The following is a 24971-nucleotide window of genomic DNA, read 5'->3' as shown; positions in this document are numbered from 1 at the left end:
CCAAGACCCCCAGTGGGTGCCTGAAATTTCAGAGAGTAGTGAACCCTATATAAACTATGATTTTTTCCCTAAACACACATATTGTTTCACTTACATGAAGCACTTGAAGGCTCTCTTTGGCCTATCCAAATTGCCAGCATCACTGCTCTTGCACTTTAGGGTAAAATATGTGTTACTTGAACACATGCATCGCACTACTACCACAACAGTCAGTATGACAGCCAAGGGGGCTCCTAAGTGACTAATGGGCAGGAATCATATATAGCAAGAACATACTGGACAAAGAGATGATTCACATCCTGGGCAAGACAGGACAGCAAGGAGTGAGATCTGATCAAGCTAGTCAGATGGTGCACAACTTAAAACTTATGAATTGTTCACCACCCCAAGTCAAGTCTCTTTCCATCACCATTTATCCTACCTTTACCCTCTCCTTCCTCTCCCCACCCCTTTTACCTCTGGTAATCACCATAGTGTTGCCTGTCAATAAGGCAGTTTATTTTGCTTGAAACCTATGTAATTTTATTAACCAATGTCACCCAAAAAAATTCAACAAAAAATTTTTGAGGAAAAAATCTTATGAACTGTTTATTTCTAGAATTTTCCATTTCCTATTTTTGGGCCACAGTTAACTGAAGGTAAACAAAACCATGGAAGGCAAAAATGCAGACAAGGAGGGAACACTGTACCTACTCTAGAATCTTGAGAGTATGACAGTACCCCCCTCAAAACCAGAAAGATCTGTCACAACCAAGAATGCAAGTTACATGGTATCATTTTAGTAAGATTTTAATCACTCTTCCCAGCTTATTTAGCCAAACAAGAACACATATATATTCTAAAAACATATATTAAAAGGGAAAAGTACTAAACTATAACTATGAAAGTTTGAACATAATAAAATTTTTATAGGTAAATATAAAAAGCCTAAGGAAATATGTTTGGAAAAGTTTTTCAAATTTTAAGAGATATAAACATGACAAATTTATAACATCAATCAATTATAAGAAATAAGATTACTTCCTAGCAAATAGGATATGTAGCAGTCAATCAAAGCTCTCCATGGAAACAGACATCAATGGAATATAAACACAGTCACAGTATAATGGCTTCCTGCTGTTATATAAACATGGAATAAAACCAATTAAGCCATAAAGTCAAGTCTCTTAGAAGGTTTTTTTTGACTCATTGGTAGTTGAATGTCTATGAAACATGAAAAACAAGTAATGGTAATCATATTTTTAGAGCTAAAGGTACAAAAAAGTTGTACTTGGAGGTGAAGAAAGCTGTATTGGGGAGAAGGGTATAAAATGTCATATTCAAATAAGAGTACAGGTTTCTTAAAACTGACCTAAAAATCATACCCTAAACAGACCATGAGGAGGTAAGAAAATGGGGAGCAGGAGAGAAAGGAGGGGAGGAGTATGCAGTACAGACCTGTGAGGTTCTTCTTTTCAGATTTCTCTACCATAGTCTTTTATTTTGTTTAAATGTTTTAAAAATAAAATTTTTATTATAAGCCAGTTTTAAACTTATAAAAAATACCACAGTTGTACAGAGGGTTCCTTTAGACTCTGCATCCCGTTCTCCTGTTGTTAACATCCTGCCACCACATGGTACTTTTGTCACAACTAAGAAACCACCAGGGATACGTTACTATCAACTAAATTCTATGCTTGATTCTGATTTCATTAGTTTTTCCACCAACATCCTATCTCTGTCTCTGGATACAACCTTGCATTTTGTTCTCACGCTTCTTTACTCTCCTCCAGTCTGTGACAGGTTATCAGACCTCTCTGGTTTGCCAATGACTATGACAGTTTTGAGGAGTGCTAGACAGGTATTTTGTTGAATATCCCTCAATTTGGATCTCTCTGATAATCATTCCTTCTTATTTTATTTTTCAGTTACAGCTGACACTGGTATTATTAGTTTCAGGTGTACAGCATAATGATTAGACACTTGCATAAGTTACAAAGAGATCCCCTGGACAATTCAAGTACCCACCTGGCACCATCCCTAGTTACTACAACATTACTGACTATATTCCCTTATGCTGAACTTTACATCCCTGTGACTATTTTGTACTTCCTAATCCCTTCACCATTTCATCCATCCTCCCTCACCCCTCTCTGGCAACCTGCAGTCTGTTCTCTCCATTTCTGAGTCGGTTTCTATTTTGTCCATTTAGTTTGTTCTTTAGATTCCACAAGGAACAAAATCATACGATGTTTGGCTTTTTCTGTCTGACTTATTTCACTTAGCATACTACCTTCCAGGTACATCCAAGTTGTCACAATGAAAAGATTGCATTCTTTTTTATGGCCCAGCAATATTCCACTGTATAAGTGTACCACTGCTTTTTTACCTGCTTGTCTCTTGATAGACATATGGGTTGCTTCCATATTTTGGCTATTGTAACTAATGCTGCAATGAACACAGGGGTGCATATAACATGTTGAATTAGTACTTTGGGTTTCTTTGGAAAAATACCCAGAAGCCAAACTGCTGGGTCACATGGCAGTTCCATCTTTAATTTTTACCACATCATTTCAAATATGTTATGGCACCAGTTATAAACAATCTTTGTAAAATCAATGACAAAGAATACCCTTTAGCCCTGGCCAGTGAGGCTCACTTGGTTAGAGCATTGTCCCATAGACCAAAGGTTGCAGGTTCGATTTACAATCAAGGCACGTACCCAGGTTGCAGGTTCTATCCCCAGTCAGGCACATACAAGAAGGTAACCAATCAACATTTCTCTCTCATACTAATACTTCTCTCTCGTTCTCTCTCACCCCCTTCCTCTCTCTCTAACAGCAATGAAAACCTATTCTCAGGGGAGATTAAAAAAAAGGAGAAAACAAAAAATCAAATCTTTATCAACCCTTTATATAGAGCATAGGTAGATATACTTTGCCTCCTCCCACAACCAAAAGAAGGACAACAAATTTGAAAATAAAAAATAACCTGAATTGCCAGAAAATCCAACTATGGAAATCAGACAACAAAGGAGCTAAAGAAAAAACATTCATCCAGACAAGTAAGAGGGGCAGAGACGGACAGCCTGGGTGGAGAGGATGTGTGGCAAGGTGGCAGCTACAGGACCGGGCAGGCAAGGTGGTGGCTGGCAGAGCAAGCAGTCCTATATATGCATACAGAAAAACCTGGAGGAACTGGGGAGTAAGACAGACTGAGCAACCCAGGGTTCCAGCACAGGGAAATAAAGCCTCAAAGCCTCTGACTGGAAAAACATATGGGGGTTGAGGCAGCAGGAGAAACTCCTAGCCTCACAGGAGAGTTTGCTGGAAAGACCCACAGGGTCCTAGAACGTACACAAACCCACCCACCCCAGGAATCAGCACCAAAAGGGCCCAATTTACTTCTCGGTAGCAGGGAATGTGACTGAAAGCAGGCTGAGAGCCAAGCAAGTGGCATTGTTCCCTCTGACCCCTCCCACACATACAGCGCCACAATGAAGAGGTTGTCCCACCCTGGAGAATACCTAAGGCTCCGCCCCTCACTACATAACAGGTGCACCGAGACAAAAAATATGGCCCAAATGAAAGAACAGATCCAAGCTCTAGAAAAAATAGAACTAAGCAATGAAGAGATAGCCAACCTATCAGATGCACAGTTCAAAACACTGGTAATCGGGATGCTCACAGAAATGGTTGAGTATGGTCACAAAATAGAGGAAGAAGTAAAGGCTATTCAAGATGAAATAAAGGAAAATATACAGAGAACCAACAGTGAAGGGAAGGAAATCAGGACTCAAATCAACAGTTTGGACCAAAAGGAAGAAAGAAACATTCAACCAGAACAGAATGAAGAAACAAGAACTCAAAAAAATTAAGAGTGACTTAGGAACCTCTGGGACAACCTTAAATGTTCCAACATCCAAATCATATGGGTGCCAGAGGAGAAGAGGAAGAGCAAGAAATTGAAAATTTATTCAAAAACATTATCAAGGAGAACTTCCCCAATCTGGCGAAGGAAATAGACTTCCAGGAAGTCCAGGAAGTTCAGAGAGTCCCAAAGATATTGGACCCAAGGAAGCACACACCAAGGCACATCATAATTACATTAGCCAAGATTAAAGATAAGGAAAGAATCTTAAAAGCTGCAACAGAAAAGGAGACAGTTACCTACAAAGGAATGCCCATAAGACTGTCAGCTGATTTCTCAAGAGAAACCTTGTAGGCAAGGTGGGGCTGGAAAGAAGTATTCAAACTCATGAAAGGCAAGGACCTACAACCCAGATTGCTCCATCCAGCAAAGCTATCAATTAGAATGGAAGAGCAGATAAAGTGCTTCCCAGCTAAAGTCAAGTTAAAGGAGTTCATCTTCACCAAGCCATTATTATATGAAATGTTAAAGGGACTTATCTAAGGAAAAGAAGAAGATAAAAAATATGAACAATAAAATGACAAACTCAACTATCAACAACTGAACCTAAAAACAAAACAACCAACCAAACTAAGCAAACAACTAGAACAGGAACAGATTCACAGAAATAGAGAGCACATAAAGGGCTATCAGCAGGGAGAAGGAGGGGGGACAATGGGGGAAATGTACAGGGAATAAGAGGCATAAATGGTAGGTACAAAATAGACAGGGGAGCTTTAGAATAGTAGGGGAAATGGAGAAGCCAAAGAACTTATATGTATGACCCATAGGCATGAATTAAGGTGGGAGAATGATGGTGGCAGAGGGGGTACAGGGCAGAGGGGAATAAAGGGGAGGAAAAAAATGGGACAACCATAAGAGCATAATCAATAAAATATATATTTTTTAAAAATTTCAATTTTTAAAAATGGGGGAAATGTTAAATAAATTATATACCCATATAAATTATTTCTTACTAAAGAAAGCAAATTAATAAATAAACTCTAAAGTCACTTAAACAAACATACATAAGAGGCTTACACAAATCATTAAGTATGGGTAACATTTTGGAAAATCCCTTTTGAGGTGATCAGTGAGGTTCAACCATGTCCATTTAATACATATTTCCTAGGACTAGGAGCTGGAAGACTGATGGGTCTAATTCAAAATGACAACTCTTCCATCACAATATATAATATTAATAAAAAGCTCAAAATTTTATTCAGTTGAGCACATTATCTCACATTTAATGATTACCAGAGCAACTTAAGAACCTCCGGGGTTTTTTTGACCACGTCAAAAAAAAAAAACCCACGTCAACAGGCTTATTTATATTAAGGAGTGTTTTACAATGGAATGTCATGGCTAATCAATTTTCAGAATACAAACTTACTTAAGTGCCAATACTAAGTTTTCCTCAAGTTCATTTATTTTTACTTTTCTTCTAATTTAGCTACATCTAAGAATATACAATTAAATTTGTACTAATGATCAGTAAGATTATTCATATAGTAAGTCTCCCATGTATCCATTACTTATCTGCAAAATATATCCTGTATCTACCTTAACATTCTCCAACTCTACTAGCAGATCCAAAGCTAAAGATGGAAAGTAAGCCCATTATCCTGAGACAAAAGTAGCAATACTATGGAACAGATATTCTTCCATGGTTATCTTTGTGAAAGAAGATAATTCAAAAATAGGAAACAGAATTTATACAAATCAAGGTGTACTACACACAGTGGGGAAAAAAGTAGCACATTCATGACTGAGCACTACCAAAGAAAAACAGGTGGGTTTAATGTATAAATATAGGTTTGAATACCACAGAACCATATAAAATATATTTAATGTAAAAAAACAATAGTTTATACAACCATATCCAAACACACACAGTACTCAATACCAATGTTCAGATGTAGAGCCAACTTTTGCACTACAAAAGTTTAGTATTCAGAGGTATGTAATTCAGTAACAAAAATTCAGTTCACATTAATACTTAGTTAACAAGATCACAAGTCTCTGTGTGAATTCTTTTTAAAAGATACATAAATAGGCAGAGGTTTAGAAAGCTGTTACGTAATCAAAGAACAAGAAGAGATCCACAACCGAGACTAACTATACACACTGAAATGCATACCACTCCTAGGAGAACAACAGAGGCACATGTGTCAAAGACCTTACCTAGAAAGTGCCCATACTCTTTTTAACTGCATTTTGAAACCACAGATCAAAAGCTAGTGTTTTCTGAACCAATAAGATGTCAAGTTAACAAATCAAGCCTTACACATTTATTCAAAAGACAGTAACACCTATCAGAACAAGCTAAGCAAATTATAAGGACTGATATGTAGATTGATATGCAGTCCACTGTGGGCATAAAAATACTTTTTTATATGATCTCCTCTACCTACTTAAGAGAAAAATACTAATAAACAGTTGGAAAACCAAAAAGGAAACCACAGTCACAGAAGAAAAAGGTCCTTAAATAGTTGTTCTAGAACACATAATCCAAAAAAATAAATATAATACATAATATAGTAAATAATATTAAATAAAAGTTATAAATATAAATAAAACTTTACAAAAATAAATGATATATTTGAGGTTAATTTCTTCTTTGCTTTTTAATAATAATTAGCAACACAAAAGCCAATAAACAAAATGGAGACATGCAAACCAACCAAGTAGCAAAAGAAACACCTACTTTAATAACAGACGGCATCTTGGAATTTAGGTTATCATACGTAAAATGCAGACGTGTCCTGAAGGAACATTTGTATAACAGAGGATCCTGGTAAAATTCTATTTTACCACTAGCATTTCGTTTGTCAAGACAAACTGTACAGTCAGAAAAGTTGATAACCTTTCTCAGCACCAGATCAGTGGCTAAAAAGAAAAAAAAAATTAAGTAAAAGGCAACGTTAATGCAAAAAAGGCAATTATTATTTGTTAGTACAGATAGTAATGCAAATGAGACTAACAGAGTATTTAATACATGATGCCAGAACCTAAGCAGAGAACTTCTCATTCATTATATCATTTAAATCTCCCAACAACTATATAAAGAATCAAATAAGAGGCCAAAGAAATGAAGTAGCCTGGCCCCAATTTGCTTGACACGTAACTACAAATTTAAGATAAAACTTGTGAAAAATTTCATTACATTTTACTGCCTGCAATGAGATATTAAATAACAATCATAAAATGAAATGCTTGAGAAAACATTAAAAATAACATTTTGAGTGACAGTCACTCATTTAATATTTACTTTACACTAAAAAACTTGATGCTATGTTCTAAATCTGCACTAATATGGTAGCCACCAATGATGCATGGCTATTTAAATTTACATATGAATTAATTAAAATTATGTAAAAATTAAATTTCAGGTCCTTGGTTGCACTAGTCACATTTCAAGTGCTCAATAGCCACATGTGGCTACTGGCTACAATACTGGATATTAAAGATATAAAACATACCCACCATCATAAAAAATTCTAGTGGGCTAGTGCTGCTCTAATAACTAATGAAGAATTACCAACAACAGTTATCAAGTTTGTTTTCAAGGCAATAAAAAAGAAATAATTACTGGTGAAATATCAAACTAGAAAATGAAACCTTTAGCAAATCAGTAGTTTTATTCTTAGTTTGCAATTCTTAGGTAAATAGCAGGCCCAGGTCTACTTGGTCAGTGACTAAGCTAGCAGCTATCCCATGCTACAGCCACAGAAATCTTCAAAACAATATAATATGTGTTAATCCATTCTTGGATAACACTATTCCCAAGTATATTCTGGCAACATCTAATTAATTCACCTTTTAATTTTTTATCTTTTTTAGGATTTACTTTTTAAGAAGTAAAAACTAAAGAGTATGCCCATGTGTGGAAACAGTAAAGTTTTATTAGCAAATAAATTTCTAACTTGCTAGTTGGAAAAATACATAAACTTACCATATTATTTTATTTTACTTAGTATGTTATTAAATTATTTAGTTACTGATATTATATACAGGTACACAAATTAAAGAAACTGTTATAGTAAAGCTAGAAATGAAAGAAACCCTCCAAATGCTTCCTTCCCTCTCTTTATAGAAATAATAATTTACTGAGTATTTGCAACTGCATGCTACACTAAGTCTTTTATGTCCATTATATCCTAATATTTACATGGCTCTACTGGAAGATGTGAAGACTGAGGCACAGTAAGGTGTATATATACTCTATCTAATGCTAATTCGTAATAAACAGAGTTAATTCAGACGCTGGCAACTTGACTCCAGAGTGCGTGTTCTTACCCACCATGCAGGAAGAGCATGAAGGAGTCGTGTTTGAGGATATTCTAGAGAACTACTATTCAGTGAGAGAGGAAATTATGAAGGCTTGAAAATGTTTTTCTGAAAAAATAAAACAGCACCTATGTTTTAAAAACTTAGAAAATGAATTCTACTTCTGGTATTTATTTTAGATAATGTGCTGCAGTTTAGTCTGTAAAATGGGGATAATAACTGTGTCTACCTAACAAGCACAGGAGAAAATAATTTGGCAATATTGAAAATGTGAATATCTGTATATCCTCCCAATTTAACTAACCCACTACTAAATATATGCCCTAAAGAAACACAGGTAACATGTCAAATGATAGACACAAAAATATTCATAACAGCACTCGTTTTAACAGCAAAATTCTAGAACATCCCAAGTGCCCATCATCAGGAAAACAGATAATTAAGTTTAGACATATTTAAATAGTAGAATATTATTTATAAGTAAAAATCAGTAATTTGCAACTACATGCAACAATATGGAAAAAAGTAAATGTTTACTTTTCAATATTTAAATGTTCAATTTTCAATATTTAAATTGAAAACAGAAAACTTTAAAACACAACATAGAAAAAACTTTTTATAAAGCTTAAAAATACATGTAACTAAATATATCACTTATGTACACATTTACACATGAAACTTTTTTGAAGTAAAATTCAAATAACACAAAATTAACTAATTTAAAATGTTTAGTACACATTAGAAACCTTCAGTGCAATGACACTCTTGTGCAACCATCAATCACCACAATCAGTTTTAGAACTTCTTCATCACCTCAAAAAAGAAACTATAGCCTTTAGCTATCACTCCTCCAATTCCCTTATTGCCCTTTCCCCTCCCCAATCCCTAAACAGTCACTAATCTAGTCTGTATACACAGATTTGGCTATCTTGTCAGTTCACAGAAATGGAATCCTACAATATACACTTTCCTTGGCTTCTTTCACATATCATATTTTCAAGGTTCATCCATGTTGTGGTATGTATCAATACTTCATTCCTTTGAACAGTATAACTTTTATTCAGCAAATGAATGATAAAATTTAATACAGCAGTTAATTCTAGGAGAAAGCAAGAGGATGGGAAAGGGAAAAGCACACTGGAGTGGGGGAGGGTAAACAAGTATTCTAGTTACTCAGAAAATATATATTCATTATATTGTTTGATAACAAAAATGTTACATAAATCCCTATGTAAATATTAAATACTTCATTAAAATTTTTAAAGAGGGAAAATAATAGTATCTACTTCAGAAGGTTAAAGAATTAAAATAACATAACTAGCCCTGGCTGGTGTGGCTCAGTGTATTGAGTGCTGGCCTGGGAACAAGGAGTCAACGGCTTGATTCCTGGTCAGGCACATGCCTGGGCTGCGGGCCAGGTCCCCGGTGGGGGTGCGAATGAGAGGAAACCACTCATTGAGGTTTCTCTCTCTCTCTTTCTCCCTCCCTTTCCTTCTCTAAAAAATAAATAAATAAGATAAGATAATTAATGTAAAAAACAGCACCAGCCTGGCAAGCATTCAATAAATATAAAATACCATTTTTCCTGCCTTTATTACCACCATCACCATTAGCTTTTATGCAGTATCATACGTGATGCTCATAAATACACTGGTAGGTTGGCAATAATAATTCACATTTTACAAATGACTCCCTCAAGGTTGTACTAGGTTAGTGGTGGAGAAAAGATCCAAACCATGATCCCCTAACTCTCAATTCAGCAATCTTTCCAATTCATCATTAAAGAATTTCCCAAAGTAATATCTGTACTACTTTTATAATAAAACTGTAAGTGAAATTTCTTCTCCTAAAATGTTGGCATATTTATTCAATCCTGTAAAATCTAGTTCTGTTTGTTTTCTATTTTACATAGTTTTTTCTTCTAGCATTTCATTGAATATTTCTTCCCATAGAGGATGAGAAGGAGGCATTAAAAATGTCCCAGAAACCAAAGACTTGGCTGGGCCTTTGTATACACGATTCTTTATGCTTCACAACAGAGCTGTGAGATCAGAATTATTACTGATTTTTAAAATGTGAAGACTGAAGTCTGGAGAACACACAAAAATAAAACTGTATCCCAATTTTGCAAGTTCCTAGCTGCATGCTTTAACTAGGCAAGTTAAGTAATCTTGAAACTCAATTTCACTCTGCTTTCCATTAACTAGGACTTAAGATAAGTAAATGAATATATGACTAAATGAAAGAGAGAAGATATCTATCATCACTTTATGGAGTTGTTATAAGCTTAGAGAAAATAAATGTAAATAATAATAATAGCTCCCTTTCAGAGCAAGGACTATATACAGGATACTTTTATAATTCAGTGCATTAATGTATTTAATAAAATAATTCATAAAGAAGCTCATTTTTGTCCTCACTTTACAAATTAAGAAACTGAAAAACAGAGAAGTGAAGTCACCCAGGGCAATGACACATCTAGTACTAAGTGGAAGAGCCAGGATTCAAACACACTTTCAACAAAAGTATACCATGGCAAGTCAGAGATAAAAGGTGTTCACAACAGTCTCCTTAAGATAGTTTACAAAAATACCCATTTCTTACTCTATCAGAAAATATATTAACAAATGTTATTACTTATTTAATCAATATCTCTCCTGATGAACTAAGGAGAGATATTTTCCTAGCTATAGTTTCGATGTTTAGCACAATCCCTGCCATGCAAAATATAATAAACAATATTATAGTGAGTTTATTAATAGCAGAATATAATAGAATATAATAAATAAATGGTATTGATTAAAATTATATTATTACTTAGTTCTTTTAAGATAAGCAGTAGTAGAATGTAGTATTCTCCAAAGGAGGCATCAGGATTATCCAAAAATCCCGAAAGAACTCTGGAATATGTAAACCCAAAATATAAATCAGTCAGCTATATTGTCTGCCATTACCAAGCTACGGAAAGCAACATACTCCCTTTATTCCTTCAAAATATTAAAATTTTTAACTTAATATTATCTAAGTTTTATTGCTATAACTCACAACATTGTAAAATATTATACACAACATTTGAAATAAACATTCTATAGCTAAGAAAAAACAAACATTAAAAACATTAAAAAACATGTCTGGGATTTCTTAATCTAAGGATCCACTAACCTCTTCTAATTGCATACTAAATTTCATATATGTACATTTTTCCAGTCTGAAGGCATAGTTTTCCTAGATTCATCTAAGAGCCAGTTGGCCCAAGAAAGGTTTAGAATCCAACAAGACAGTTTCAATAATAAAAAATCTATACTATTCTTGCCATTTACTCACCAGAAATATCCATAAATGCACGATCCCATAATTCATCTACTGTATAGCATTCTGCAGAAGTTATGTTGACTGAAAGAACAATATCATCTTCAACATATTTTAGAATGAGGTTATTTATGACAATGTTTACATTATTTACAACTCGTCTAATCAGACTCTGCACATAACCTGTAACACAGAAAAAAGGAATGCAATTAGCCACAAATTAGTCAATAAATATTTCTTTAAAAGTTATTGAGTATAATGTTTATGAAATGTGGGTATACTTAGTACATTGTACAAAGAGGAAATCACCATTCAGATAGGTAATTTTGGCTTGCTGAAGTAATACAGCTAATAAGCAGCAGATTCAATCCAACAAACATCATTATAAAGAAGTTCTAGACTGGGACGTCCAACCAAGATGAAGGTGTAGCTAGATACACTTTGTCTCCTCACACAACCAAAACAAGGACAACAACAAATTTAAAAACATAAAACAACCAGAATTGCCAGAAAATCAAACTGCATGGAAGTCCAACAACCAAGTTAAAGAAAGTAAAGAAAAAACATTCATCCAGACTGGTAGGAGGGGCAAAGACAGGCAGCCAGGGTGGAGAGGATATGCAGCAAGGCAGCAGCTAGAGGACCAGGCAGTCCCACATTCCCATGTGGGTAAGCCTGGAGGAACAACTGGTGAGCAAGACAGACAGCATACCCAGTGTTCCAGCGCCAGAAACTAAAGCCTGTAAAAATCCGTGGGGGTAGTGGTGGTGGAACAAACTCCCAGCCTCACAGGAGAGTTCACTGGAGAAACCCACAGGGAACTATAAAGTACCGAAATCCACCCACCAAGGAATCAGCACCAGAAGGGCTTATGGGTAGCAGGGGAAGTGACTGAAAGTGGGGAGAGAGCCAAGCAAGTGGCATTGTTCCCTCTCTGACCCCTCCCCCACATACAGCATCACAACACAATCAAGTGGGTTGCCCCGCCCTGGCAAATATCTAAGACTCCACACCTTACAATGTAACAGGTGCACCAAGACAAAGAAATATGTCTGAAAGGAAAGAACAGATCAAAATTCCAGAAAAAGAGTGAAGCAACAAGGAGATAATCTATCAGACGCAGAGTTCAAATCACTGGTAATCAGGATGCTCACAGAAATGGCTGCGTGTGGCTGCAAAATAGAGGAAGAAGTGAAGTCTATGCAAGTCTATAAAGGAAAATATACAGGGAACCAACAGTGAAGGGAGCGAAACCAGGACTCAAATCAACAGTTTGTACATGAAGGAAGAAATACACATTCAACCAGAAAAGAATGAAGAAACGAGAATTCAAAAAAAATGATGAGAGGTTGAGGAACCTCTGGGATACCTTTAAATGTTGCAACATCTAAATTATAGAGGTGTCAGAAGGAGAAGAGGAAGAGCAAGAAATTGAAAATGTATTTGAAAAAATAATGAAGGAAAACCTCCCTAATTTGGGGAAAGAAACAGACTTCCAGGAAGTCCAGGAAGCTCAGAGAGTCCTAAAGAAACTGGACCCAAAGAGGAACACACCAGGGCATATCAAAATTACATTACCCAAGATTAAAGATAAGGAGAAAATCTTAAAAACATAACAGAAAAGGAGACAGTTACCTACAAAGGAGTGCCCATAAGACTGTCAGTTGATTTCTCAAAAGAAACCTTGTAGGCAAGGAGGGGCTGGAAAGAAGTATTCAAAGTCATGAAAGACAAGGACCTACATCCAAGATTATTCTATCCAGCAAAGCTATCAATTAGAATGGAAGGGCAGGCAAAGTGCTTCCCAGATAAGGTAAAGTTAAAGGAGTTCATCATCACCAAGCCATTATTATACAAAATGTTAAAGGGACTTGTCTGAGAAAAAGAAGGTAAAAAATATGAATAGTAAAATGACAACAAACTCACAACTATCAGCAACTAAACCTAAAAACACAAAAACAAACTAAGCAAACAACTAGAACAGGAACATAATCACAGAAATGCAGATCATGTGGAGGGTTATCATTGGGGAGGGGGAGGATGGAATGGGAGAAAAGGTACAGGGAATAAGAAGCATAAATGGTAGGTACAAAACAGACATGGGAAGATAAGAATAGTATAGGAAATGGAGTTCTATAGGAAATGAATTTAGATGCATGACCCATGGACATGAAGGGTGGGGAGGAATGCTGGATGCAGGGAGGGTGCAGGGTGGAGGGGGATAAAGAGGAGAAAGAAATGGTACAACTGTAATAACATAATCAACAAAATATACTTAAAAATGAAAAAAAGTTGTATATAATGAAGTGTTCATGTACTAAGAGAAACCATATTTACCAGAAACCTTTTCATAACATAGTACTATATCCCTTTCAATGATTATCCTATACTACAGGTACTTTGGTTTCTATCTACTTTATTAAACATTTTCCCATATGAAACTATGCTACTATATGCTAAGTATACCATATATTAAAAGAATAGCTTTAATGATTCTTTTTGAATCTGCTATTTCTACTTTAAATAGCCATAAGAACATTAAAAAGTTAGGCCTGGAGGAAAAAAATAGGAAAAACATAACCATCATATCAGATTCAACTAGTGCCACTTACTAATGCATCATACTGTAGGGTAGAGAAGAAAATATGAATGAGGAAGAAAATGTAGGCAGAGTTAAAGAAAGAAGAAAGAAAAATACAACAAAGGAAATAGAAAAAAGAAAAGTATGGAAGGAAACAAAATAGATAAAAACATAATGAGAACACAGAAAATAAGGTGAATCCGAAATAATTGTTTTTACAAAAAAACTCAAAACAACAAAATTAATTTCTTTCAATTCTTTTTCTCCATAGTTTGCCTAAAATGCCCAAAAATTTTCTTTTAATTTCATGCTCTTGTGGGATACTCCATATTTTCAGAAGTTTCTCACACAATAAATGGGAATACAGGTACATTATTGAGGAATTTAATTGAAAATATAAATAAAACTCAATATAAACAACATTTAAAAATGGGAAAAAGACTAAAAACCACACCTCACTCAGCACCTGGCCAGTGTAGGTCAGTTGGTTGGGTGTCATCCTGCAAACCAAAAGGTTGCGGGTATAATTTCCAGTCAGGTTGCAGGTTAGGTCGCCTAACAGGGCATAGGACAGGCAACCAATTGATGTTGCTTTCCCTCTCTTTCTTCCTCCCTTCCCCCCTTTCTGTACCCTCTCCCTTCCTCTCTCTCTAAAAGCAATGAAAAAATTTCCTTGGGTAAGGATCAAAAAAAAAATTAAAATAAAACGTTCACTTTATGCAAATGCATTTTTCACAATAAAAACTATGTAAAAACTAATTGAAATATTAGCTATCTCATGAAATAACTGTTTGTATTCTTTAAACCAGAACTTTACTGGACAAAACAGAATCAACTTCTTTCAGCAAATGACACTTAACACCTACTGTGAGAAAGCTTATATTCAACCATAACATGTTTGTAAAAAACAACTCCTTCATTCATTCCCAATGAACAGAAAAGCGAAGGGAATGTAAAGCCACAAAGTTCAAGTTTTTCTGATACATGAAAAACTATTAGCAGCTTTTAGAGTTCCAATTACCACACTCTAATTGATATACAGAATATCAATAAATTTAAGGTAACGAATACTATTTTTATGAGAGTACATACGAAAATAATGCTTAACAAACTAAGCTTCCAAAAGAAATTTTATATATCAATATTTTCAACCTTAGAATGTACAAGGGTGGGCAAAAGTAGGTTTATAATTATAATACAAATAACACGATAATTAATAAATAATAATATAAGAATAAACTTGCATACTCACAACAGCAAACCTACTTTTGGCCATCCCTGTATATTCCCCCATGCTATTTATTATTACTTAATATAGATGTTAAAAATTAAAATTAAAATTTCATCACTAAAAAGTGGAACATGACTAATATTGGTTTTCCTACTTCTGAAAAACCTGTCATCAACAGGGAATTCATATAAACCACTTAAGGATTTATTATCTTCAAAACAAAAAAACAAACCCTCAAAGAACTGGAGAAAATGTATAATATAAAATAATACCAACATAATACTGTAGATGTATTTTAAATGACAGATCACTAATGATGGATTTTTCTTTTTTTTTATATTTTTCTCAGTTTCTCATCATAAAACTGACAAACTGAGATGAATAAGCCCATTCACCAAAAGAACCAAATTTCTAAAAAGAGCTATATCTACAGGAGACTATGTATATTTCCTTATTGAAAATGCAATGCCAAAGAAACAGTGATTATCCAATGGAATAAATGATACACCATCTCTTACAGGGGTGTCCAACCTTTTGGCATCTCTGGGCCACACTGGAAGAAGAGTTGTCTTGGGCCACACATTAAATACACAAACACTAACAAAAACAAACAAAAATCTCATAATGTTTTAAGCAAATTTACAATTTGTGTTGGGCCACATTCACAGCCATCCTGGCCCACATGTGGCCCATGGGCCTCAGGTTGGACACCCCTGAAAGCTACAGACAGTATCAAACGACAGCTCTATTACCGCTCATCACTCCATATTTAGAGATCCCCTGGGAGTATAACTGTTCAGATAATGTAACAGTATTCCAGGTCTATTCCACAAGCATCTGAAAGGGCAAGGCTACTGGGGGGATGAGAACCTACAAGACATCATATCAGATGTTTTTTTTTATCCTGTTACTAGTCAATCTTTCCAGAAGCTCCTATTATCCAACTCTCTCCTATCCACAAACCCCATTCCTCCAGATACATACATTGATGCCCACAGGGTCAGATAAAACACTATGAATTTTCATTGACTCTGTTCATGTTCTTCCTTACGTCTAGAATACTCTTTGCCCATTCTCCATTCTTTCTCAAGCCCAGTATGACTGTCCCCTCCCCTATACCTCCTTCTCCAATGTTCCCCACCCCACACATCAACATTAAGGAGACTTGTCTCGACCACTTTTCTTATCCTAATGTAATCACAGAAGTTCTAAACAACTAAACAAGGATAAAAAAGAGAAATAACTACATGTATTAACAAAGAAAAGGCAAAATTATTCATTACATGAAGATGATTATATTTTTATATGGAAACTACAAAAAGTGAGACTGAAAAATGGTGAATACTGAGCAGCTGACAAAGTGTAACAATTAGCTTTTCTACATAACAAAGTGATGAAAAGAAAATGATAAAAAAATGGTTATCTTAATTAGCAATAAAATATATAATAGCATTTTCCATCCATAAAAGTTTCACAGAAGTGCTTCTTAATAAGAAATAACAGCACTGGACCAAAATTGTGCTTTGAAAAAAGTATTATTAACAAACTTCACACAGGAAAATTTGGCCATACATGTCAAAGCATTAAAATTACCCCTAATTTTGATTCTATAAACTGTTAAGAATTTCTCCTCAGGAAATAAACAGAGGTTTGTGCACAGATTTACCTCCTAGTATGTTGACTAACACATTTTATGAAACCAAAAATGAAAAATAACCTCAATATCAACAAAAAGGTATTGTTTAAATAAACTTAAGTTATACAATGGAATATACCCCAATGACTAAAATACTGATGTAAAAAATATAAATGTCCTAGAAACATCTTCATGATATAGCATTAAATTTAAAAATGCAAGTTACAGAAAAAAAGTATGTGTGTATATGTGCATGCACACACACACCCAAAATGTTAACAGGCTCTAATCCTGGGTAAGATAAAGTAATCATGTTCCCCATTATCTTTCCCACTAAATGTAGTCAAAAAACCTGTAAAGAGTGTATTTCAGGACTTAGTGTATGTCAGGAGTCAAAGGTAAAGTAGATATGAAAGGGAGAACAGAAGAATGAAAAGAAGAGCTTATAAAGATATAACAAGTAATAAGACAGTAGAGGTAAATTCAAACATATCAGTAATTACACTCTAATGGTATTGTGGTAAGAGGATGGTCAAAATGATAGCAATTCTTTGAAATTTATCAAAACTTTCTTTTATACCAAGTCTGTAGATACCCCATGTGTGCATCAAAAGGATGTACACACTGTCTCATCTGCTGAGTACAGAGTTATACATATATCTACTAAAACAATATTGTTAATTTTGATATTCAAAGATACAGTCATGAGATTTTTTTTCTGCTTGACCTAGCACACTTCAAAGCTAGGTTGTTATGTACATACAAAGTCATATATTTTTTGGAGAACTCTTAGTATCTCTACTATGTATGTTCTTTAACACTACTACCTTAGGTTTTATTTGCCTGATTTATATGCTATAAATACATTATTTATTTTTGGATAGTATGCGTCTATTATGCCATTTCCCATCCTTTCATTTGCACTCTTTTTGCCTCTCAGTTTTACCTGTGTTTTGAAAACCACACACACCTGCACATAACCACTCCTTTTTTTAGTAACCAAAATATATTACTTGTGCTTCCTTGGTGTTCCTCTTTACTTTGACTTGACCCTGTAGTTAGTAGTTTAGAAAGTCTCCTATATTAAGCAGTTAAGTCTTTGAGAGCAAAGACAGCATTTGATGAGCTGGTCCAGCATACTCTCATTCACAGAACAGTATAGATTTAGGGAACTGAACAGCCAGGCTCCACTAAGCAATGTTTTGAAATTCAATCTAACTAGAATGCCATAAAGGCTCTCCAATTATCACCTTTCCTGTAGTAAACAAAATGTAAACACTATATACCTTAAAGATTATTGAAAACTAATAGTTTGAAGCATAACCTACTTTAAAGCCATTTTAGGAAAAATGCAGAAGCAACCCATTGTGGGCTGCTTCTTATAACAACCTTCAATAAAAACCAAAGGCTGTCCACTTAAGAGAGCACAGAACTGAATAATCCAGGTATCTAGCTTAGAAGTGGTATCACTTTACACAGATACAAAGTTTAGAGAATAATGAGGAAAGTATGCATAAATTAATAAATCAACAAAACACCCTTAAACTTTGTCTCTAAATACAAGCCATCAGCATGTCTTACAGGATATAATAAGCCCATAATTCAAAACTGTTATTATTAGCAATAACTGAAGGTCCTGGACTATATATTATTAACTGAAATAAAATGTGTATGCTTCAAATCAGTCAAATTCAACCTCTTTGACCCTGCTCACAGTATTTTTTAAATGATGTCAAAAACATTACATCATCATCCAGTACAAATGCACGCATATGCGAAAGTTTCTTGAAATATTACTACCCTTTACTGTACGCCATATGCTATCAGGTTTTCTATTCTTTGCCACACATTTTTTCAATTCTGCCAGGACCCACTACATTGCCTTCATAACGCACTAACTGGTCAGGATCCATAATGGGAAAAAGACTGTTCTAGTTATCAAGAATAGAGATTGCAAAGAAAATATTAGATATTGACTCACCATCTTTTCCTATTACAAGTCTCCCAGCCTTCAGGGAGAAGTCTTGTGGCACCATTTGCTTCACCTCTAAAAGGCTGTATTAGGTACATAAGTTCATAGCCCTCCTGCCTCAAATATATGTTCTAACATTTCTAACAAAAAAAACAACTACTGGCAACAGGCAACACCAAAACTTTTCTCAATAAGCATCTCTAGATTTATGCAAATGTTCAAACTCAAAAACTGTAACCACAGATACTGGAAGAAATAATGTTGCTCTAGAAAATTTTGAGGGCAAGAATTCATCCCTACAATAAAAGAACATTAATATGGTTCCTGGGCAGAGTAAGGTTACCAGAAATGAGTCCTCAAATAACCGTATGAGTTAACCTTGAAGTAAAATAACTTACCATTATCCAACTGGATTCTCAAATTATCCCTTTTTTTCCTTTGGCAAGATTAAGTTTAGCAGCTCTGCCTCCCAGTAATTGCCCAACAAGTTCAGTTACTTCCTAAAATAACTCCTTAACTGTGATTTATGTCAGCAAAAAAGAGGATATGAGTCCTCCCATTAGGTAAGGCAGAAAAGCAGATGTTAATTCAAAAGCTACCTCGGGTAGTTCAGGTAGAACACAGCTCTGTTTTATGCCACTAAAAAATAGGATGTTTTATGTTACGTTTATGTTTTTATGTTTTATGCTTCTAAAGTAGACTGATTATCCCAATTCTGACTGCCAGTGTAAATTCTAACACAGGCTCTAAAAAAAGAAAAATCATTAGAAGTCTGGGACTTGGGCCCTAGCCAGGTAGCTCAGTTTGTTACGGCCTCGTCCTGATACACCAAGGCTGCAGGTTCAATCTCCAGTAGGGAGCAACAAGAAACAACCATAATGAATGTGCATAAATAAGTGGAACAACAGATGGATGTTTCTCTAGTTCGGGGAGGTATAGGTAATCAGAAATTTGGAGGGGTAAAAGTGTGGCCCAATTAATAAATAAAAACAAGCTACAGTTTAATTTACAGGTTAATTTAATACACCACTAATTTTTTCCCCAAGGATTTAATTAGCAAGAAAAAAATTAGGAAGTTCCAGAACCACCACACTACTCTAAGTAAAATTAGAAATGTTCAGTATTAAAATCTTTTCTCCAGTAATAGCAATTAATCTATTCTAAAGCCAGAGGATTACCAAGGCCTTTGAGGTAGAGAGTTCTGAAGAATACAAAGCATCAGCATTAACATCACTCTAACACCAGTTAAAAATGTTCAATTCAGCCCTGGTCTGGGAGGCTCAGTTAGTTGAAGTGTCCTCCCATACACCAAAAGGTTATGGGTTAGGTCCCCAGTCAGGACACACACCTAGGTTGAGCATTCAATCCCCAGTTAGTCCAGGTGTGAACAGAAGGCAACTGATCAATGTTTCTCTCTCCAATGTTTTTCTTTCCCCTCCCTCCCTCTCTCTCTAAAATCAACAAACATATCCTTAGATAAGGATTTTTAAAAATGTTAGAACATATATTTGAGGGAGAAAGGCTACGAAATTATGTACCTAATAGAGGTAAAGCAAATGGTGACAGAAGACTGTAAAAAATTAACTAAGTTAAAACCAGCACAGAAAGCCCACAAACGTTTAACACAGAAAATAAGTATATACCAATATCACCTTCATCTTAGGGGAAAAAAACTGATAAATAAAATCAAAAGAGAAGTGACTAATAAACAATCCCTAACTATAAAAAGACACCAATGCACTTCAAGCACAGAGCTAACATATGATGATCATTGTTTCTTTCTTCATTAAATAATATCAAGGAACTTTCATGTATAAGTCACTACTGTTCCAGGTAAATAGAAATTTCAGGAAATAAAAGAGATGGTCTATCCCAGTTATAAAATTCTGTGTTTCTGTTAGTGAATTTTATGTGTTCTAGAAACTCAGAACACTCTAGTGTCTTTCTGTACTTATCAAGAAGCAAGGAGAACCAAAAGACTATGAGTGGGAAATCAGAGGCAAGTTTTTGCAAGGAGAGCCTATAAGAAAACTCAGGAAACAATCTACTGCAAAAGAGATTCAAAATTTAAATGAAAAACATTCATCAGGCTCTGGACTCAATCTGTTCTGAATTCATGCAGCAAATGCACATACACATTTAGTCTAAATATGTTATACAACTAAAGAATACTAAAGGAGTATATTCTACAAAGGGTCACAACAATTAGTAACAAGTGAATTTTTGGCTTTATAAGTCCATAAGAAGTTACCTGGTGGTAAATCAGGATCTGTGGGAGTAGCCTGCTGAATTCTTCTAGGTTTTACTGATGATTTTGTGTTCTCAGTAGTACTAGGGTTGGTAGAATTAGAACCACAGCTTTCATGGTCGTCCTGTATTTATTTTAAAGAAAGAGACAAATAAGAGCCATAAGACTTCCTTCAGAAAACAAAAATTCTTATTCAATATACCACACTAAGAGAATGATACAACAAAAGATGAATCTTTTACATGATAGCATGGTTTCAAATTCTAGTGATATGTTAGCAGAAAAAAAAAATTGTTTGAAACTCCAATACAATTAAATAGTAAAAATTACTATCATAAATGACAAAGAAAATTTTTGCATGAACTTATATTCTTTTTAAGTTAATGCAAAACAAACTTCACAATGGTCCGTTTCACAAAACAACTTCACTATTCAGTCTTTATAATGACATCTTCTGTTATTTTGGGGGATGTTACAGTCTCTAAATACTGAAAGACTACTACTGTGAATAAAACTTTACTGTAATTACTTTTAGTTCAACTTACATCCTTAAAAATGTCTGCAGTCACACACTTCTGCACAACGTTAACATTAAAAGCACACTATTAATTTTTGAAACATATGGTTGTCTCGAAAGCCCAGAAGTAAAACATATTCATTAAAGAGATGTGAAAAAGTTCCAAGTGAACTGCCAAAACTAGCATAATTATGAAAATATTTAACACTGAAACCATCTGAAATCACATACTGTATATAGATTACAGTGATGTCATAATAAACATCCAGCCAAACTGCACTAAAACTACTGCGGTCCAATAAATCTGGCATGCACAAAATGACAAACATTTTAAAGCAAAAGAAAGAAGAAGTTATTTTTATTTTATTTTAAAAAAATTATTAGTAGCAAAAAAGGGTAAAGTGCATAGGCTAAATGCGAGTTTTCAAGTAGTTAAAAAAGACACACAGTGAATAAAGCTTCCCTACAAAAGCTTCCCTACAAACTACACATTTTTATTATTCAAAAGAAAAACAAACTAAATAACTTCATTTGTTTAAACAAAATTTATAATAACCCTGAAATTTCAGTGCTTTCAAAATGAGCATTAACTATGGTACTCATAAAAATATATACTATGAAACAAACATTACCAAATGTGTAAGCACTTCTTTCTCAACTACGGTTAGGAAATTATGGTTGCACATACAGTATAATTAGAAAATAATCCTTTTGATAATTTGAACTTGTTTTTATTTCAATTACATTTTAATTGTATCAATTAGAAGTCAGCTTCCATTCAAACCTGACCCAACTAAATTAAATTAAAAAATAAAGCAACACCAGAATTATAATATTTAATATTAAAACAGAAATTACTTCTATCACTAGTTTTAGTTCATCAGTTTTCAACCAGCATGCATCACGATGAACTATTACAAATTCAACTTCATTGAAAAGTTTCTAATTCTAATAAAAGAAACTCTGTTCTCAAATATACTAGCTAAAATGTTTTAAGATAATTTTTAATCCCAAACATATTACAGTTATATATTTCTTATTTAGGTTGCAATTTTTCCAAAATGTCTGGTAAGTATATTTCATGGCAAAAGAATGTTTTCTCTTGAGGACCACATAGCTATTTCTGAAAATACTGCCCTTTGCTCCTCATGAAAGAATGTCATTTCCTTACAAAAGGTCCTCACAGAGGAAAAATGTAGCAAACAATGTATGTAAATAGATCCATTACTTCCATACTGACAAATCATGAGATCATGTAACATACTTTTCACCTTAGCCTTCATAGGTCAAATCAATTTAAACTTAAAAACTATCAACTCCCAGATACACAATGGCATAAGATTGAAGACAAAACTTGAAAAAGGTGAATGAATCATTCCACGTCCTTCTTTAAAAACAGAGGTTAAAAGTGTAAGAAAGGGTTGCAGAAGGAGAAACTGAGAGGAAGAACCATGAAGTGAGGTGCTTTATTTACGCTCTTCACCTTACAGCACCCAACTTGGAAAGTAAAAGGGGTCCAAGGATCACCTGGCAGCTCTCGTCACCAAAAGCTCCCGAAACAGAGTGTGAGGGCCTAGGAAATACACTGCTACAAAGCCCTTATGGACATTCACCTCTATCCTCTCCAGTGGCAAGTACAATGGCTATTGTCAGATGCAGTAAAGAATGTCTAAAAGTAACACTGTACTTCAGAAAGTCAAAGCCAAATAAAGTCACCAAAGCAGAGGTACACACTTGGAGAACACAAGAGAGAGCCAGGGAAAACACATTCACTTGCTTTCGTGATAAAAACGAGAATCTCTGATTTACCTCTACCCTGACAACATATTAATAAACTTAATTTTAGTCAAAATGCCAAGGCCCTGACTGGTGTGGCTCACTTGGTTGGGTGTCATCCCAAAAAGCCAAAGGTCAGCAGTTCACATCACGTGTCAAGGCCTGTGCCTGGGGTGCGGGTTTGGTCCTGGTCGGGATGTGCACAAGAGGCAACTGATCAGTGTTTCCCTGTTTCCCTCTCACACAGACGTTTCCCCTTCTGTCTCCCTCCCTTCCCCTCTCCCTAAAAATAAATAAATAAAATCTTTTTTAAAAATGCCAAGTAGGCTTAAGTAAAGGAAGAATGTGTATGCCCCCAATCCCCTCACACATCCACTTGAGCCCACAGAGGCTGCTTCCATCCTCCCTCCCATCAAGGGTGAGGATGGGGCTATGACGGGCTAAGGAAGAAGACAGCTGACAGTCCCATGCATTCTTTTATTTCATCTTCCCGAAAGGAGGACTAGCTAACCTGACAGGCCAAAGCTGCACATTCTTTAGGCTACATTTTAACAATGAAAAAGATCACTGTACTAACTATAAACACCTGTGTTGTGGGGCCACTCCTCTACCTCTGACATCTATGCTATTCAGTAACAGGACCAGGGCCATTTTCCCCAATGATACCATCTTTGCCCACCTGTCCCTCTTGGCTTCTTTTCACACACATAGCCACCTGACCCAGGTATTGCCCCAGGCAAAGAAAAATCAAACTATGCTAACAGCAACACATTGGGGAAAATTTGTTCTTCACTATTGCTTTCGACATCCCTTTCCTTCATATCAATACATGAACATCACATTGCCAACATCTCCTCCTCCCTTCCTTCTAAACTACTGACTTGAAGTGGTTAGATCCACTCTCAGATTTGGAAGGTGAAATAGGCCAAAATTAAGGTGGAAAAGAACAAAAGTATATAGTGAGGCATTCTAGCACAAGCCACATTCTACCATGTAATTTTTAACACGATTCACTGGGGGGAATTGGGTGCTTGAATAAAATAATAAAATCATACTTTGTCTTCTTACATATAACTTCCCCCAGCGTGTAATACCTACTGAGGTATTTATTTTAGGAGAAGATAAGTAGCATAAACAGATGGTATCCTTCTAGGTAGTTTACTTAGCTACTTGAGAAATAAGGCTTATATGAATGAAAGATTAAGAGCAATTTAAGTTAGTTGCCAATAATATATGTCACAAAGAAACAACAGTGACCTTTACTGAGCACTTACGTGTGTCAGGCCACAGTATTTTAAAAATGAGGAAATCAGGGCTTAAGACACCCTGAGGCCAGGACAGGAAGTGAAAGAGCTGGGGTGAACACGCAGATCTGTCTGACCAGAAAGCCCTTCTTGTAACCGCTAAATGTGAAAGAAAGACCAGAAGGCAGGGAGAAAGGAAGGAAGAAGAAAGGTAGGAAACAAGAAAAAAAGACAAAAGGAACAAAATTATTTATTTATGGCACTTCCAATGTGGTACCT

At 35.0% G+C, this 24971-nt stretch overlaps 1 protein-coding gene across 2 annotated transcripts in view; it reads right to left on the bottom strand.

Annotated features, from left to right (window-relative positions):
• The window catches only part of VPS13B (vacuolar protein sorting 13 homolog B), a 699511-nt gene that overhangs the window by 651225 nt on the left and 23315 nt on the right, over nucleotides 1-24971 (bottom strand). For both annotated transcript variants that reach the window (XM_045861171.1, XM_045861172.1), the window contains exons 4-6: nucleotides 21159-21279; nucleotides 11503-11670; nucleotides 6596-6777 (exon numbers count right to left, since the gene is read on the bottom strand). In XM_045861171.1, coding sequence (XP_045717127.1) covers nucleotides 6596-6777; nucleotides 11503-11670; nucleotides 21159-21279 — 471 coding nt within the window. The remainder of the gene's footprint in view (nucleotides 1-6595; nucleotides 6778-11502; nucleotides 11671-21158; nucleotides 21280-24971) is intronic.

This window comes from Phyllostomus hastatus, unplaced genomic scaffold (genome assembly GCF_019186645.2).
Source record: "Phyllostomus hastatus isolate PE091 unplaced genomic scaffold, TTU_PhHast_1.1 phas_scaffold_21, whole genome shotgun sequence".
Lineage (NCBI taxonomy): Eukaryota > Metazoa > Chordata > Mammalia > Chiroptera > Phyllostomidae > Phyllostomus > Phyllostomus hastatus.
This window is presented reverse-complemented; position numbering and strand designations above follow the sequence as displayed.